This window comes from Melanotaenia boesemani, chromosome 6, assembly GCF_017639745.1.
Source record: "Melanotaenia boesemani isolate fMelBoe1 chromosome 6, fMelBoe1.pri, whole genome shotgun sequence".
Classification (NCBI taxonomy): Eukaryota; Metazoa; Chordata; class Actinopteri; order Atheriniformes; family Melanotaeniidae; genus Melanotaenia; species Melanotaenia boesemani.
The window spans coordinates 24,407,038-24,422,953 of NC_055687.1; the positions used below are offsets into that span (position 1 = coordinate 24,407,038).

At 37.9% G+C, this 15,916-nt stretch overlaps 1 protein-coding gene across 3 annotated transcripts; it reads right to left on the reverse strand.

Annotated features, from left to right (window-relative positions):
• Positions 1–209: 209 nt before the first annotated feature.
• mboat1 (membrane bound O-acyltransferase domain containing 1) lies at positions 210–15,104 on the reverse strand. 3 transcript variants are annotated; one of them, XM_041989054.1, is made up of 13 exons: positions 14,800–15,104; positions 14,290–14,435; positions 13,867–13,944; positions 12,182–12,277; positions 9,720–9,775; positions 8,645–8,699; positions 6,265–6,457; positions 5,579–5,771; positions 4,792–4,895; positions 4,575–4,639; positions 4,357–4,489; positions 3,360–3,511; positions 210–2,942 (listed from the first exon to the last, which is right to left on the reverse strand). In XM_041989054.1, the coding sequence occupies exons 1-13, from the start codon at positions 14,887–14,889 to the stop codon at positions 2,759–2,761; spliced, it is 1,545 nt and encodes a 514-aa protein (XP_041844988.1). In that variant the 5' UTR covers positions 14,890–15,104; the 3' UTR covers positions 210–2,758. The 3 variants fall into 3 exon arrangements, with proteins under 3 accessions (XP_041844988.1, XP_041844991.1, XP_041844990.1); XM_041989057.1 differs by lacking the exon at positions 14,290–14,435; XM_041989056.1 differs by lacking the exon at positions 12,182–12,277.
• Positions 15,105–15,916: the final 812 nt, after the last annotated feature.

Sequence of the window (15,916 nt, forward strand, 5' to 3'; positions counted from 1 at the left end):
TGTATCCCAAGAGAAAGAAAGCAAGCCAATTTGAGAAAATCATCGGAGGTTAAACAGCTTGGGAGTGGCGTCGCATGGATAAGGTTTGACTTGATGCTGGAACGCACTCTGCACACTCCACCTCAGAGAAAACAAATATGATTCACCAACACCCATTAATATGTAACAGAGGGTTACTTCTTGCTTACACACATGCAAAAAAATAAATGAAACTCACTTTTTCTCTTAAGTTTATCAAACTTTATTATTAATAACACATTTGTTAAATAAAAACCTGGCTGATATGTTTCACTGAAGCTTAGTTTCTTTTTTTAAAAATTTATACCAATCACTCTGTCCTCCATACAAACAATACTAAAATGCAGCGGTGGTGTCGTAAGAAAATATCACAAACATTCACACACACTCTCACAGTCAGTACATCCGGATAACACACATCTGGAAAATAAAGAAGAATTTCATTATCATTTTTAAGTCGTTCACAAGGCTGCTCCTTCTAACACACTCATATTCTACATTTCCCTGCCCCCAAAACAATATATTTTAACATTAAATCTTCCATGCCATTATTAAAGGCTTGTTTCACATTGTCAAGCTGTAATTAGGAAAAGCTTCACCTTACAGGACCCACTCCTCCAGGAGTTTGCATGTATTCAGCTTTTCACAGTGATTACCTTCAGATTCAGCTGTAAATGTTAATAATTTGCTTCAAAATTACATCTTGCAAAGAAATACACAGTTGACTGATCCCCACAGTTATGATTATTCTATTAACTCCATCAGAGGTACTCTGGTGCACTTTGCAGTTAACATAATCAACAACAGCGACATCTTTAATCACATAAGAAATAGAATCAGCTAATTTGCATCTTAAATGCTTAAAATATCGGTAGTGTTTAATGAATTGATATTAAATTAACTCAAGCCTCTATCATCATGGCATCTCATATCTGAACTGGATTCAGCAACTACACAGCAAAGCTTCATCATCAGTATTTATTTTCTCTTCCACTATGGTTCAGCTTTGCTCCTTTACATATTAAGGACAAGGAGAAGAGTCCATCTAACATGTAAGTCCAAAATGAACATTTTTCTAGTAGTTAAAACTTTCTTACAAATCAAGAAGTTACAAAATGTATTAAGATTGTCTCTCTATCCTGATTAGGTGTACTGACAAACTATACCCAGGCAGAAATTGCATTTTCAGTTGGAAACATACATTTTTTTTAGCATAATTTCCTTCATCAGGCATTGTTGCATCCTAACCTGATAGCATTTCTAGCAATGCATATTAAAATGTAAACACAAATGTAGCTGAAAGCTGTACTAGCACCGTTAACAAATCACTTTTAAAACTCTCAAACATGTCATCAGTGCCAAATATTTGATATGAGAAAGAAATAAAAAAGGTGAGGGTATCTTTTTGCTTTCTCTTACTGTGCTTAATCCATAACCAAAACCCTAATCTCTGTTCTATCATCTTAAATCATGCAGGAATAAAATCTAGTGGAAGGGGGGGGGGGATAACGTAGCATCGGAAGATGATTAAGTTTGGCGGTTTCAGTCAGAGCTCATTCAGCTCGGCTCACACAGGACGACCACCAGATGTCACTGTTCAATCAACCTCTTACCCATGGAAAGAGCACACTGTGCTTCCACCAAGAATAAATACACATTTTCATACTGTCTTCATATATATTTCTGCCATTCCCCCTGCTTTTTGTCCTCTTGCTCTCTATCATGGTTACAGGTATCCAGCACCATGCACATGATAGGTACTAAAACAGAAGAGTGTCACTCTGTTAAATTCTTGTTTCAGCTCAGAAAGATGTTTGTAATATTAAACTATGTAATTATTATGTAACATTTTCCTTTACGTTTACAGGTACACAGCTGAAGTCTGAGATTATCTATAATAAACCTCCTCACCTGGAGGAGCTGCCCTATTGCCTGGGAGTCTTCTCTACAGCAGTAATGGTTAAAAGTTAGTATTTCTTGTGGTTTTCATTCAGGCCAGAAAGCAATGGGAGTAATACTGACAGTCACACACAGGGTCACTGATAGAGGTTGGTGGTTTGTAACTGTAGGCAGACCAACATGCACATCTACAGCATCCTGTGGGTAAAGTGGGTGCAGCGGGTGCAGCTCTTTTGTGGCCTCACAAGGACAGCCTTTGTGTACCATCAGAGTGTGGTCAAGTGCATGCATGTCTGATACAATGTGTGCATATTTCCTTACAAATGTCTGTTTATAGATGAGACCGTGTGTTTGTGCCCTGGTATTTGTGCCCACCCTCTGTGCTGGCTTCGATCCCACCCGTCAGTGGGACAGCGCAGACCGAGGACAGGAATGAAAGTGAGCCTTGGTTTTTCTCTTCACATTGCTGCATTGTTGTTGCACACTGGTGTTAAGATGGGCAGCAGGGGAGAAAGTGTGAAGAGAGGTCAGCATTCTGGCATTGGTGGCACCAGAGACATTCCCTCAGCTTATGTTACTCTTTCCAGCCTTCCTGTTAGGCTTATGTAATGTCTCAATCTTCTAACATGACAGAAGGCTCTTCTTGTGCACATCCAGGTAGAAAATCCTGCGTGGAACTGCACTATCAAAGTTTTGGTCCTATTTCTTCACTCTGTATTATCCCAAAAAATAAATAGCACAATGTTTCCCACTTTAAGTAGACTGAACAACCTCCAAAGAAACCCACTTGTCTTTGTGAGAACACTGAGAGCCACTTAAAACAACCCGAAGAAGGGGATTTTCAGTCTAATTTGTCATTGTTGTTGGAGTGAACAGGCTGGCACTGGGCTGAGCACGGAGAAGAGGAGGAGGAGGAGACGGGGGGAAAGGACTTGGTAGTGGCAGAGGGTTCTCTGGGTTTATGTTTCTGACTCAGAGCGATCGCAGCCAGAATGCTGATGATGTGGACGTGGAAGTACATAGACCTGGAAAAAACAAAAGACAGACAGGAAAAATAACCGCTAACGTTCTCATTTATGCACTGTGAGCAGGATAGAAAAATATGACATAACAAAGGACATATACACATCACGAAAAGCCTCCAATTTCTTTAAATTAGATTTGAGTTCCAGAGAAATACTTCCTGCACACTGGAATGCTTAACCAAGACCATTTGCAGTCTGTCAGAATTTCCTACGAACAGAATACTAAACTCTGCTAGATGAGACAGAATACAGATTAAAACTGTAATAAAAGCTGATTCAGAGATGACAAAGACTTTTGGGAGAAATTCCTCACATTCAATGAAGGGACTGTTAGGAACGTACTCGGACGTGCAAACTGAATGTGAACACATTACGCAAATTGGATGATGGTGATAACTTAAGCATGATCAGGCATACCTGTAATAAACAATTGTGTCGTCTAGCGAAAGAAGAAGAAAAGGCATGACAGTGTAGCAGATGGCCAGCTGTGTTGCTGCCCAAGTTAAGATGTCATAACCCAGTTTCAGGGCTCTGGAATCCAGGAAGAAATGCCGAACAGACTTCCGTATCTGGTGGAGAAAGACAGATGAAGAGAGGGATGAGTTGCTGTTTAAATATAAGCTCATGTATTGTGTACTATACTTAGTTTTTAACATGTAAAACATTTCTGAGATAACAGATCAGCCAGATTTACCTGTTTATCTTTAAAAACTAGATTTTTATTTAAAAATTTAAATGATTTATCTCAGTCTCCTTCCTTCCTCTGTATCTCCTAACTTCAACTTCAGATGTTATAGCTCTAAGGTGGGATGCTGAAACTCATTCGATGCCATTAACATCAAATCTCATCATTAATTTTGTTGTTTCCTTTATTGAAAAAAATAATTGAGCTAATGTTACTCTATCAATTCTCTGCTCAATGTTCTGTATCCAAACAAGGAAATCTGACTTCTAAGTGAGGTTACCAGTTAAAAATACATATACTAATACCCAGTTTAGTCACTGAATAAACTGTCAGTACAGCATCGGTAACAACCAACACAAAACTAAACACATGAGCCATATGAGCAACAGTTCTTTATGGAGGGACAAGGAAGTCCAGAGTTTATAGAGCGGCTATGTAACAGAACATCATTAAGCAGTCAGCAGCCATTATGTTCTGCAGGGTGTGTTTTATAAACTTATGCCTCTTCAGCACATGACGTGCATGACATTTTAGCTAAAAGAAGACTCTGTACCTTACCAACTGTCCATGGTTCAACTACAGACAAAGAACATTGCAGCATTTAAGAATAAAGTTTCATGTTGATTTTTTTATTTAATTCGAAAGTGATGTTCATTTTTCTTCCAGTGATGGATTTAAGCACTTATTTGTGTTTTTTTGTTTTTTTTTTTAAGAAGCAAGGCAACTCACGGCTCGTGCTGCTATGGTGATGGGGATAGCAGTGAGGAAGGTGAAGTAGTACCCTGGATATACACCGTGCCACAGCGCAGACAGGATGAAGGTCAACGCTAACTGGTGTTTGGGGGCTCGGTCATAACACACCCTGAAAAGAGAAAGATCATGCGAGTCACATCTAAGATAATCTGTTAAATACACATATAAATTGCAGAGTTCTGGCTTGCACTCACGCTTTGAGCCAAATCCCAGTTTGAATATTCCAGTTGTCTATGAAAGTCTTGAAGCTGGTTGCTTTCTGAAAAAGACCATTAAGAACAGTAAGTGTGTTTAACTTACTGCCAGAATATGTGGCACATGAACATGCATGAATCCTTAAATAAAAGAACAGGCATGTCATGGCCCATAATTTTCTTTCTCATGTTTTTTCACATGAAATACTGGGGTTACCTCAATCCCAATGATGTTGATATTGGAGACAAGATCCCAGGACGCTTTTCCATTTTCATCCATCCCCTGAAAACCGTAACCTGCAGCGTTGTTCACTGCATCCGCTGACAATACACAAGTTAACAATGATATTACTGCAAAGTCAAAGAATCTCCTCCACCTTTGCTGTCATCATATAAACCTTTTACAAAAAGATTTTGAAGCTGTTTAAAATGTCAATAAAAATTATATTTTTCTGTTTTGTTTCCTATAAGCAAATCAGACAGACTGGTAGGTAAAGATGGAGACATGGTTTAGCATTCTGTAAATGAAAATGTGGACAAATAGTTAAAGAGAATATAAGCCATTCTTCCCCAATTTAGTGTTGCAAAGAATTTTAGGATTTAAGTATCCAAGTAGTTTAATATCCTAAAAACTTACTGTACATAAAAGACAAGGCCAAATACTCTGGCCCACAGGTCAGAATTGCATAAAGAACAAACATATTATAGAAGAAATCACTCGAGCACGAGAATCCTGAAAACTCTCGTCAGTGACTATTGTTTGTCACTGCATCCACGAATACACATTAAAACTCAACCAAAGAGAGAAAAACATGAATGACATCCAGAAGTGTGGGCTGCCTTCTCTATGAGTTAGCTTTAAACATGTAAATTTAACACCACAGAGTTCAAGATTGTTAAATATGAAGTCTGAATTCAGTCAAATCTTTTTATTGAAAAAAGGATTGTATTGGCAGTAGATAACTATTTACCTTTAACTAAAAGCTCTCACACACTTAACTCACCAAGCGTCCAGGCAAAGTAGAATTTAGGTCTTGCTGCTTGTATAGAGAAGAAAGCGTACGTAAGCCTGGTGAGGAATGGAGCATGGCTGACAAAGTCGGCATTGGTGTTAAACTTTATCGGCAAGGACTGAGTAATAACGAGGTAGAAGAGCATACAGCCGGAGCAGACCAGTAGCTTTCGACCAACTGCGTTCTGGAAGAGATCACAAATAACTACTAAGCACTGATGGAAACATATTCATACTGTACATTGTTACTACTGTACTAGCCAAGTCCCTCCAAGAGGAGCTGAGTAAATAAGGAACAGATTACACATTAGTCCAAGATTCAATCGATGATAAACCAGAAACCAACTACTGATGAGTGGTTACACTCTAAAGAGCTAATTCACTATGTCCATTTATTTCATTTACACGTTTTGCTTTAAACTGAAAGCTATTCTTTCTGGCAGAAATAGACCAAGCAACTTCTGCAGCTGAATAACTCCAGCTGTTTAGTTTTAATTGTTGACAACACCAGTAATTAACAGTTACTTTTTACTACAGCATCCTTAAACTTAAATCAGAATGATATTTATTACCTTATTAACATTTCAGACAGCATATGGAACTTAATTTCCGGTTAATACAAGATAATATAAAACAGTGCCTCCTGATCATTTCTGAGTTATTGATTGACAAACTTACATGAGGTGATATATCCAGTGTCTTATCGTAGCCGTTCTGCCCATTACATGTGCCAGTGTGCTGTCTGAGCCTCCTGCTGATGTGCCTGCCCTCTATGAAGTCTGTGTAATCCTTATAATTACTGCAAGGCCCCACCAACACACTCAGGAAGTTCAGATTATAACTCAAGTATTCAATGAGAGAAGGCCTCACACTGCAAAGAGAATAGGAGACAAAACCATGCAGAAAACTCTACAATCACTATAACTGATCATTTCACGTTCACATTACAACTAAATATTTTCGCTGGATTGAAGAAATTAATTTAATTAAACTTAAACTAAACAACTAAAAACTAAGTAAAAATGTTTTAAATTAGCTTTTAAGTTGGCTCCAGTCACATCGGTTACAGAGCTTAAAAGACAACCTGGGTTGGGTACCAAAAAGTCATGATAAAACGTTATCAGTTCAAAAAACTGAAGATCAAATGTATAAGTTTTGACTGACTGGGTGTCTGTCTGTCATGAAAGCAACATGTTTGCATATTGTAGGCAGTACAGCCAGACATGTTTGTTAGATTTATGCAGTGCTCAGTCCTATCGGTACCACAAGATTCTTCAAGTATCAAATATTACACAACACCAAATCTACAAATGAAGTGATTATTATATTAGTGACACACAGCATTTAATGATTTTGACATGTATTCTAAAATGACATGCACAATGGTACAATGTGATTTTGCCATTTCACATGCAGAAAAATGCAGGATGTTTCATGCAAAATGAGGCCACTTTTCTAAGTTTCCAGCATGCTTTTTTCATGAACAAGCTATTCACCATAATTTCAACTCCGTGTCACTGTCCTTCGTGGCTAAAGAAAAAGAAAGAGTTATTTATTCTTTACACAAGGAGTTAATTTATATTAAGTCTGATACTCTACCTCCATAATGTAAACTACATTGTAGGCACCACAAAGATCAGGTTTAAAGTCCCACTCTGGCAGTAATTAATGCTATTAAAAACCCATCCATCATCCTCAATATTTTACACTTTAAGGTTTTTGCCTTGTCTTGTCACCTACTCTTCATCCTTTTACTTTTTTTATGAAAAGGGATGTGTCCACATCTCCACTTGCCAGTAGGTGACAGTGGCTTTCCTGTTTTTGCTTTGCTTTGTTTAGCACCTCTAATATCAGGGTAATTCTGTTTGAACACGAGTATCTCTCAAGAAGATTAAGCTAAATTATGGTATCAGAAGTATCACAATGACATCATTTCCTGCATCTTTCAGCAGTTCTATTAAAAAAAGCACTGCTTTCAGAGAGCTGGAGAAGGCAAACTTCTAGCTTAAACAGCATAACAAGCTCTCAACTCCCATCCTTATAGCTCACAAGCTCTGGGCTCATTTGGCATAAGCTTAGCATGCTCACAAGCTCCCAGCTGAACTCAGAAGAGCAAGTTTGGCAAGTTTTAGGCTCCTGCAGCTCCAGAGTTTCTGCATAACTTTGCCAAGAGTTGCGCAAGTGGTTTGGGATTTGTGAGCTAGTTCTGCTAGCTGTTGGTCAAATTAGCCTGGCTCTTCAGAACTGTGGGGATCCATGACACACATGAGCCACTCATTTGGCCGAGAGCTGGCTTAGCTAGTTTGGTGGCTCTTGGCTCCGGCAACTCTAGAGATCCCAGCTGGAAGCTAGTGCTGCTAGCTTCCAAAATCACAGCCAAGCAACCTTACGCAAGTTCTTGGCAAAGTGAACCCAAGTCAGCTAGTTTCTCAAACAGCTCTGGGGTCTTGTAGCTCGCTTATTGCTTTTTATACTGTTTAGTATTATATTTAAAATTGTTTTTAAGTCCAAGGCTGTGTACAGCACTTTGGTCAACTATGTTGTTTTAAAGTGCTCTATAAATAAAGTTGGACTGGATTGGACTGGATTAGACTGGATTTGATTAGACTGGATTGGACTGGACAGCCAGCTGTGAACAACAAATGTTGTGCCTTGCTTTTACAGTCTTCTCCACCTATCTAGTCCTAAATCTCCTCGTAGCTTGGCAACTTCTTGGTACATGCCACTTAACTGTACAGCCCCACTGAGCAAGTAGTCAAGATTAGGTCCTTAAAATGTAGAACAAACAGATTGTCTAACTTGTGGTATTCTACAAAGCAATATCCTTAGCCACATTAATAGCTGACTTTACTCATGATATGCCTTGTAACACTTAAACACATTAAAGTCATGTTGATAAAGTTTTAAAACTTGGATTTAACTATGTGCCGTGTTTGTAAAACATCTGACCTCTGACCCATGACATTTGACATGAGTAGCATTTAATGATAAGATTATTAAGAAAAAGAAGAAAAACAAATAGTTTAATAAAAAATGAAAGCCTAAAGTCAAAACTTACTTTATAGCCAAAAGCTTCTGTTCCGATGTCAGATGTTCACTTTTCTTACACATACCTGAAAAAGAGAAATCATTGTTTTATTCTATGTTTTGTTTCCCTTTTCTTACTTTTTATCAGTATTAACTCTCACATTAACTGGCTTTCCTCCTGGAAATGTTCAGAAAAGCACAAAGGTGATAGAAAACATTACGAGTGGACAACATTTTTCTGTTCTAGTAATACATCACACCCAGCACAGTTACACGCCCAGGTGACCGTGTACACCCAAGTCATGACACACATGACTCAGGTCTGTCCTTGTCCCAGGAAACATGCGCAGAACAGGAAGCAAGTTATTCACAGAAGTACAACAGACACTGTGATGCTGTAGACTGAGGAAAATGCTGATTCTCTACGAGATATCATCAAACATGTATACATAACAAAATTCACTGCACAGTTGTATTTTAAGTTTTTAGAGCAGTAATTTTGTTAAATGAAGCTGTCATTACAAAAATCCGGGTTTTATTAAAACCGAGCAAAATTTTTCTGTTTAATGGCTATTTTTCAGTTACAAGTTATGACATATTTAGTCATCAGACAACAGAAATAATATTATTTAAAAGATCAGTTTTACAGGAAATTTAGCTGGACCAATATACATTTTCACATTAATGTATTTACATAAACGTGCTGAAATAGAACATTTTGAAGTATGTGCAGGCCAATTTGAGTGTAGTTAAGAATACATGCAAGAGATATGTGAGCATCTACTGTATTATCTGTGTGTTAATCCAGTATTCAGAGCTATAGGTTTATATACATTTAGTCTGAATGAATTTCAAAAGTCCAGTTTTGGTAAGACTTAAGTGCCATATAGACATTCTGACTGTCAAGAGTTACTGAAACATTCTGTAGTATTACTGTAAGACTGTAGTATTACTATGGTTACAAGCAAAACCTGTTACGCCAGGGTCCAGCAGTCTGTGTTCTAAAAGGCCTGCATGTAATGAACATTTTGCTTAACTACTAAAGCCTTGCAAGCATTTCTTGATTATGATATATGTGCATGTTTGCATGCATCTATTTTTCTTACCATCATGGAGCTGGAAAGCCAGTATGGTGATCTTCTGGGTTATAATCATCAATGGTCTAAATAGAAAAAGATGGCACATTAATTTATTAGGATCCCGGAGATTGGGAAATGGATGCTACTCAGGAGTATGTTAAATATGAGAAGGAAATTATGAAAATGAACATAGTAAAGTTAAGAAAACAGTATCCGCTGGGGTATAAAAATGTAAAGCCGGACAGATTGTTTTTTTTCTTTGTATCAAGATGACATTAGACAAATATAAACTTTAGAAAGAGGGTTCATTGTTGGGGAACGGATGTTAGGAACTTCAGTTAGAAAGTTTCCTCAGCTGGTAATTACTACAGTAGGAACACTGATAAGAAGGACAACTGCATTTAGATATTTGGAGAAAACATCAGGAAAAGCAGATGGAAACTATGATCAACGACGCACATTTCCACATTTGTGTGATTAGTAAATTAAAACAACTCATGTGACTGAAGATGTCATGACAGGATGTGTGGGTGTTGAAGATTACATAAAATGTATAACTCTAGTGCAAAAAAACATAATTACATAGGAATACAGTGGTTCACTTGTTTACTAAGATTTTTTTAGACCTTTATGAATAGGTCTGATCTACAGACCTTTGTGCCTTTTAACTGTCACCCAAATACTACAGCAGTAGCATTAGCTCATCAAAGCCAGCCAGTGGACAACTTTAACTAGGTTGCACATCTACAATGACTGTAAATATCTGATAAGTTAGACGCTGAGACCTTGACAGTTCAGCAAGATGCACGCTTGCTTGATCGGTGGGACATTTTAGTGAAAGAGAGAGCACTTTTAGCGATTTATATACAGGCTGGCCATCGTCAAACAAACCCTTCCCAGGTTAGAGCCAATTAAGCTTCTGTGTGAGGCTCCAGAATTTATTTTCTACTGGTGAATCACTTCATTCTTTTCAGGCAGAGTCACATCAGGTCACTGATTAATCCAATCCAATCCAATCCCCAGAGTCTTATTAAGCCAACATCTCTCTCTCAAACCTGCACCGCCATATTTTTAGCTTGTGAAGGCCACACCCAAACAGTTGTTACACTAATAGAGCGGTGCTAGTAAGCACGGCCATCCTTCATATCCAGTAGGTGTGTCACACTCATCTGAACTGTTATAAAGAGTCACATGTGTGAGTCGCTGCTTCAGATGCTGGTAACTAGACCAACGTAATACAAAAACGTGCCTGCAGTGAAGTTACAGTGGAGGCAAATAAGGTTCAGTACAGCAAGTGTCACACACCATCTCCTCATTTCATTCACACATAAAAACCTCTCTGTCCCAATAATGTGTGTGGTTGCACAAAGCCACATAAACTTCTCCCTCTCTCACACACACACACCCACACACACACATACTGGTTCCTGTCTGTGGGCTGCATTGTGTGCACAGCATGGAAAGCTGTGGAAGAGGCTGTGCGGCTGGCAGTGCCAGCTCAATGAGAGTTGGCAGTGGGCTTTAAAAGAAGCATTTTCAGGGTACCACCCAGCATATTACTGTAGCCTACAGTTTATCCTGAAGACCATGTAGTTGGTATATATACCATAGAGGAGTTTTGGTTTAATGTTGCTTCTCTTGTACAAATGATTAATAGAAAAAAAATTTATATTAATATATTAATAAATTAATAGCTTATGGAAATGCTTTTGAGAGTTTAGCTCTTGTTCAATTGTCAGAGAAAGTGGCACAAAAGTAGAAAACCAGAAAATTCACCAGGATTTGCTAAAGCTGATGAATTTGTTTAACCCTGGGGAAGTAGTGTATGTGGTCTCTTAAGATGCACAACCATTCATACTGGAAAGACACAAGCCTGAAAGAAGCTGGGTGCCTAATTCAATATATGACCATACCGCAAGCTGGCTCACAGACTAGCTGGAACCAGAGTCACCAGAGTTTAAGTGAAGCTGCCAACAAATTCATCCACACTGGAACTAGGAAAAGAAGCTGGTGAATAGAGGGGCCAACTAAATCAATGGTCACCTTTTAGAGAATAACCAGACACAAAAACCTTCTATGTCCACTTTATCCAATATGAATGTTTCCAGTGAAACCACTGGTGTGGTACAAACCATTAACCTCACAAAACATGTAATAATTCTATGTTATATAACTGTATTTGTGAATATTCTTTATGGTGCAGCTCCACTTTAAACATAATGAAATTACAGGTGGTGCAGAGTACTTTAACCATTTCTGATTGGGCAGAGTGAGCTGTGAATAATTATTTCTGCTGCTGTTAAATCAGAGTTGTTATGTTGACAAAAGGCTGTGGCACTTGCCAGAGTATACAAACACACTTTAGACAAGTTAACCGACAACAAAAGAGCCACAGACTCAGGTAACTGAAGTAACTAGAGTGCTGTCACCAACAGGGTGTGTCAAAGAAACGAGGAATGGGGCAACAAAAAGATTCAGCTTGTGCTCACCCAGAGAAGTCAGTGGATGGTATCCCATAGTTAAAGATAATGACTCGGTGCACGTGGCACAGTGTCAGATAGCCCATGGCCGTCACCAGGGAGTACCTGTGTGGAGGAGTAAAGATAAGAAAACCAGACAAAAGGCCACTGACATGTTCTTGTGATGCAGTTACAACAAGGTTAGCAATCTCTTGGTGTATCATTAGGTGCATCATCAACTGTAAAGGTGAGGGTAGAAACATTTTTGGGTAGACTTTTTCCACTAATAATGGCATTAGTCATAAATTACTGGAAATGACAGTTACAGCTCATGTGCAAGTGCTGAACATGGGATTCAAAAACTACTTCACATACTCAGCTCTTTTCGGAATATCAGTATTTTGTTTTGTTTCAAAAAGAAATACAATAAAGTCATCTGACCCCATAGGTTTTGTGGTAAATCAAAGGATGGGATTTCCTTATTGAATTGACCAGGTGTGGACAGACAACAATACAATACTGAAAGCTTGTATTGTTTCTGTATTAGCAAAAATTAATGTTAAATCAAAAGCAGCCAAACTTAACAGGTTTGGCTGCTTTTGTCATGAAAAGCTACAATGTCATGAAAAACACTGGCCATTCAAATACTTGGTCTAAGAAATGCCCATTTAACCACAAAAAATCCAAAAAGTCATTAACTTTGAGAATATGACTTAACAGAGTGTCCTAAACTTGCCTTGATTTATTAATCCTCTTATCTTGAGCAAGTTATAATGATGCGTGTAACATGGTATGTTTATCCAAAGACGTGTTTTGAGTTTACACTGTGCTTCACCTAAAGTGATACCAAAATGCAGGTTTGTCATCTCGCCCTGCCTGCAGGTAATCTCTGCAGGTGTGAAAACCACAACTTAACTACACCTCATTCACATGGATTCATTCATAAAGAAAAGAAAGAAGACAAAAATGTTGCTTATGGTGAACATACATACACAGTTCAAAACATGGAAAAAGAAAAAGTCACAGACACCTACAAGATTCCACATACACACTATATAAAAACAGTAGGGAAAAAAAGAGAAATAAGCATTTAAACACACACACACACACAGGGTGTCTTCACCAGTCAAACAGACTGGTCTGGCTGGCATATCTGGCTGCTTTTCACCTGACATGTCTGCTAGCTTCATGCTTTTAAAAACAGTACTTCACTCAATTTCAGGCCACACCGTAACAGAGAGATAATGTGGTTGGGGCTGTGCACATAGCTGTATGTATGTATATACATATAGGATGGAGAAATAACAGGCAAAATGGTTTATGAGTGTTTCCAAAAGAACAAAAGACAACAAAATAAATAAATCAGCAATTATTTACACATAAAAAAATCATACAGTTGAAATTAATGGTAATATAACCAATGGAGGGTACACCAGATTTAGGTAACGGGCATGGCCTAAATTGAGTCATCTCCCTACTTAACATCTGCCTGTGATACAAATGGTTTCTGGGCTGGGCTGCTCTAGTCTGACAAGTTCTACCTGAAAACAATAGTACCTAGAATTGCAACATGAACATGGAAATTATGCTTTTGTATCAGTTCTGTCATTCTTCCGTCAACAGGATGAGACAGGTGTGTCAGTCTAGTTTTGGAAATGAAACATGGGACGGGAAGGGCGTTTGAGGGAATTTATCATTTAGGAATGAAGACTTGCCTGTGTACATTGTTGATGTCACATTTAATGATGATCAAGTAGCTTGCCATCACCATGATCAGGATATGAGTCGAGTACCTGCAGAGAATAGCACCCCATAAGAAAATGCATTTAATTACTACTACTGATAACAAAGTTATCTTAATCCTGAATGAAAATAGCCTTATGACTTGGTGTGCCTCTACCAATAAAGCTAAAACCTATTAAAATGCCATGTGCTACAACCTACATTTATTCAACACATCTTTTTTGTGCTTTTTGAATTCTTTCTTATAACCACTAAAAAGTAGAAGTCCGCTACAAAATATATTTTCTCAAATCACATGCTGGTACACAACATATTTCACTAGAAATAATGTTGAAAACATGAATGATATAGTGTGACATGAAAGCAAATGAATGGAGCTCTGTGTGGCACAGTACCATCCGTAGCAGAAGATGAGAAAAGCAACACCGAGGAGCGTGGCCACAGCGTGCCTGACCAGGGGGCTGGCATGGCTAGGACTGAGGTAGAGGCGAAACCAGAAGGCAGCAGCCAGGGCAAACAGTTGGCAAGCCAAAAAGTTTACCTGAGTTTGGGAGACACATGAGAGAAAACGAGGATAGAGGGTGCGCAGCTGCTAAAATTTTTTAACAGAACAGTCGTATCCTTTTAAATGAAGTTGGCAGTAATTTGTTTCACCACCTCTGGGAGTATCATAATAATTCTACATAGCTTTGTTGTTATAATAGACAAGTACTCTAACCTTCGTTTTTTAACTTATGCATACAGGTGTTTTGTCCCTGTCGTGATTTCTGGCCACTAAAACCATGTAGGGAATTACTTCAGCTTTACTATCAGACTGAATTTTTAGTCAAATTGAAGGGTTACTAGAAAATTAAGAAAAAACAAGATAGGATGTGGCTGTAACTCACACGGCGTATTCATCCTACCTGTTCAAGTTGTAAGCCTAAGTATCCAGTGACAGGCAGTAGCCACTTGATTCCCGTGGTTTTAAACGTTGTGTCGTTCTGTTCGTTCATCCTGCGAAGTTTTTCTGTTGCGACGCCTTTATATTCCCACTTGTCCCTTTTGTTTATCTTAGTGGCTACCTACTTATTTTCTGTTACTAAAATGCATCGTTTCCAGTGGAAAGCGCGTGACAACCCAAACCAGTCTCAGAGCAGGAACAACTCCCCGCTGTCACCCTCCTGCTCCTCTCTCTTCTGCGTCAAATCCAGATGAAACTGATTGCAAGGCATTTCCGGTTACTGTTTGCAAAATAAAACCTAGCTGGGAAAAAGCTCTTTTAGTAAATTTTTTTTTTTTTTTTTAAAGCGAGATAAAGCAATATATATATATATATATATATATATATATATAGCTATTTGTAATAACAAACCCGTTCCAAAGTCATATTTTTATTACTTTCATAAGTGACAATTATGTTTAGTTTTATATTTTCTACAAATTTAAAGAAAACAAGTGTTTTGCCTGATACCAGGTTGCATTTAATTGCAATTATTTTTTTTTATAAATATAAAGAAATTTTGCAATCATTAGATAATGAACACTTCCCTATAAACTATATACACATCCAATATAAATAAAGAGTAACAGGATGTTCCTTTATTAAATATGAATAACTTAAAGCAATTAAACCATGACTTCTGTTCAAAACTGAAGCCACACAGTGCTTTAAAACAGTGATTCCCAAACTTTTGAGCCACGACCGCCAATATAGCATATGCTGGGGTCAGTTGCGTTGGACTGAGGGGGTCAGTTTACAGAATTGAATAATGATTCCCAGAATAAAGACATGACTGTTTAATAGAGAATTTACTCTATGTCTTTTGGAAATAGAATAAACTAGATTATGTAAATCGTTTACCACTAGATGTCACTGGTATGGTCTCTGAGGATTTGGAAACAAATTATATATATATATACATATATATATAGTATCTCACAAAAGTGAGTACACCCCTCACATTTCTGCAAATATTTAATTATATCTTTCCATGGGACAACAGCAGAAATTACACTTTGACCCAATGTAAAGTAGTCTGT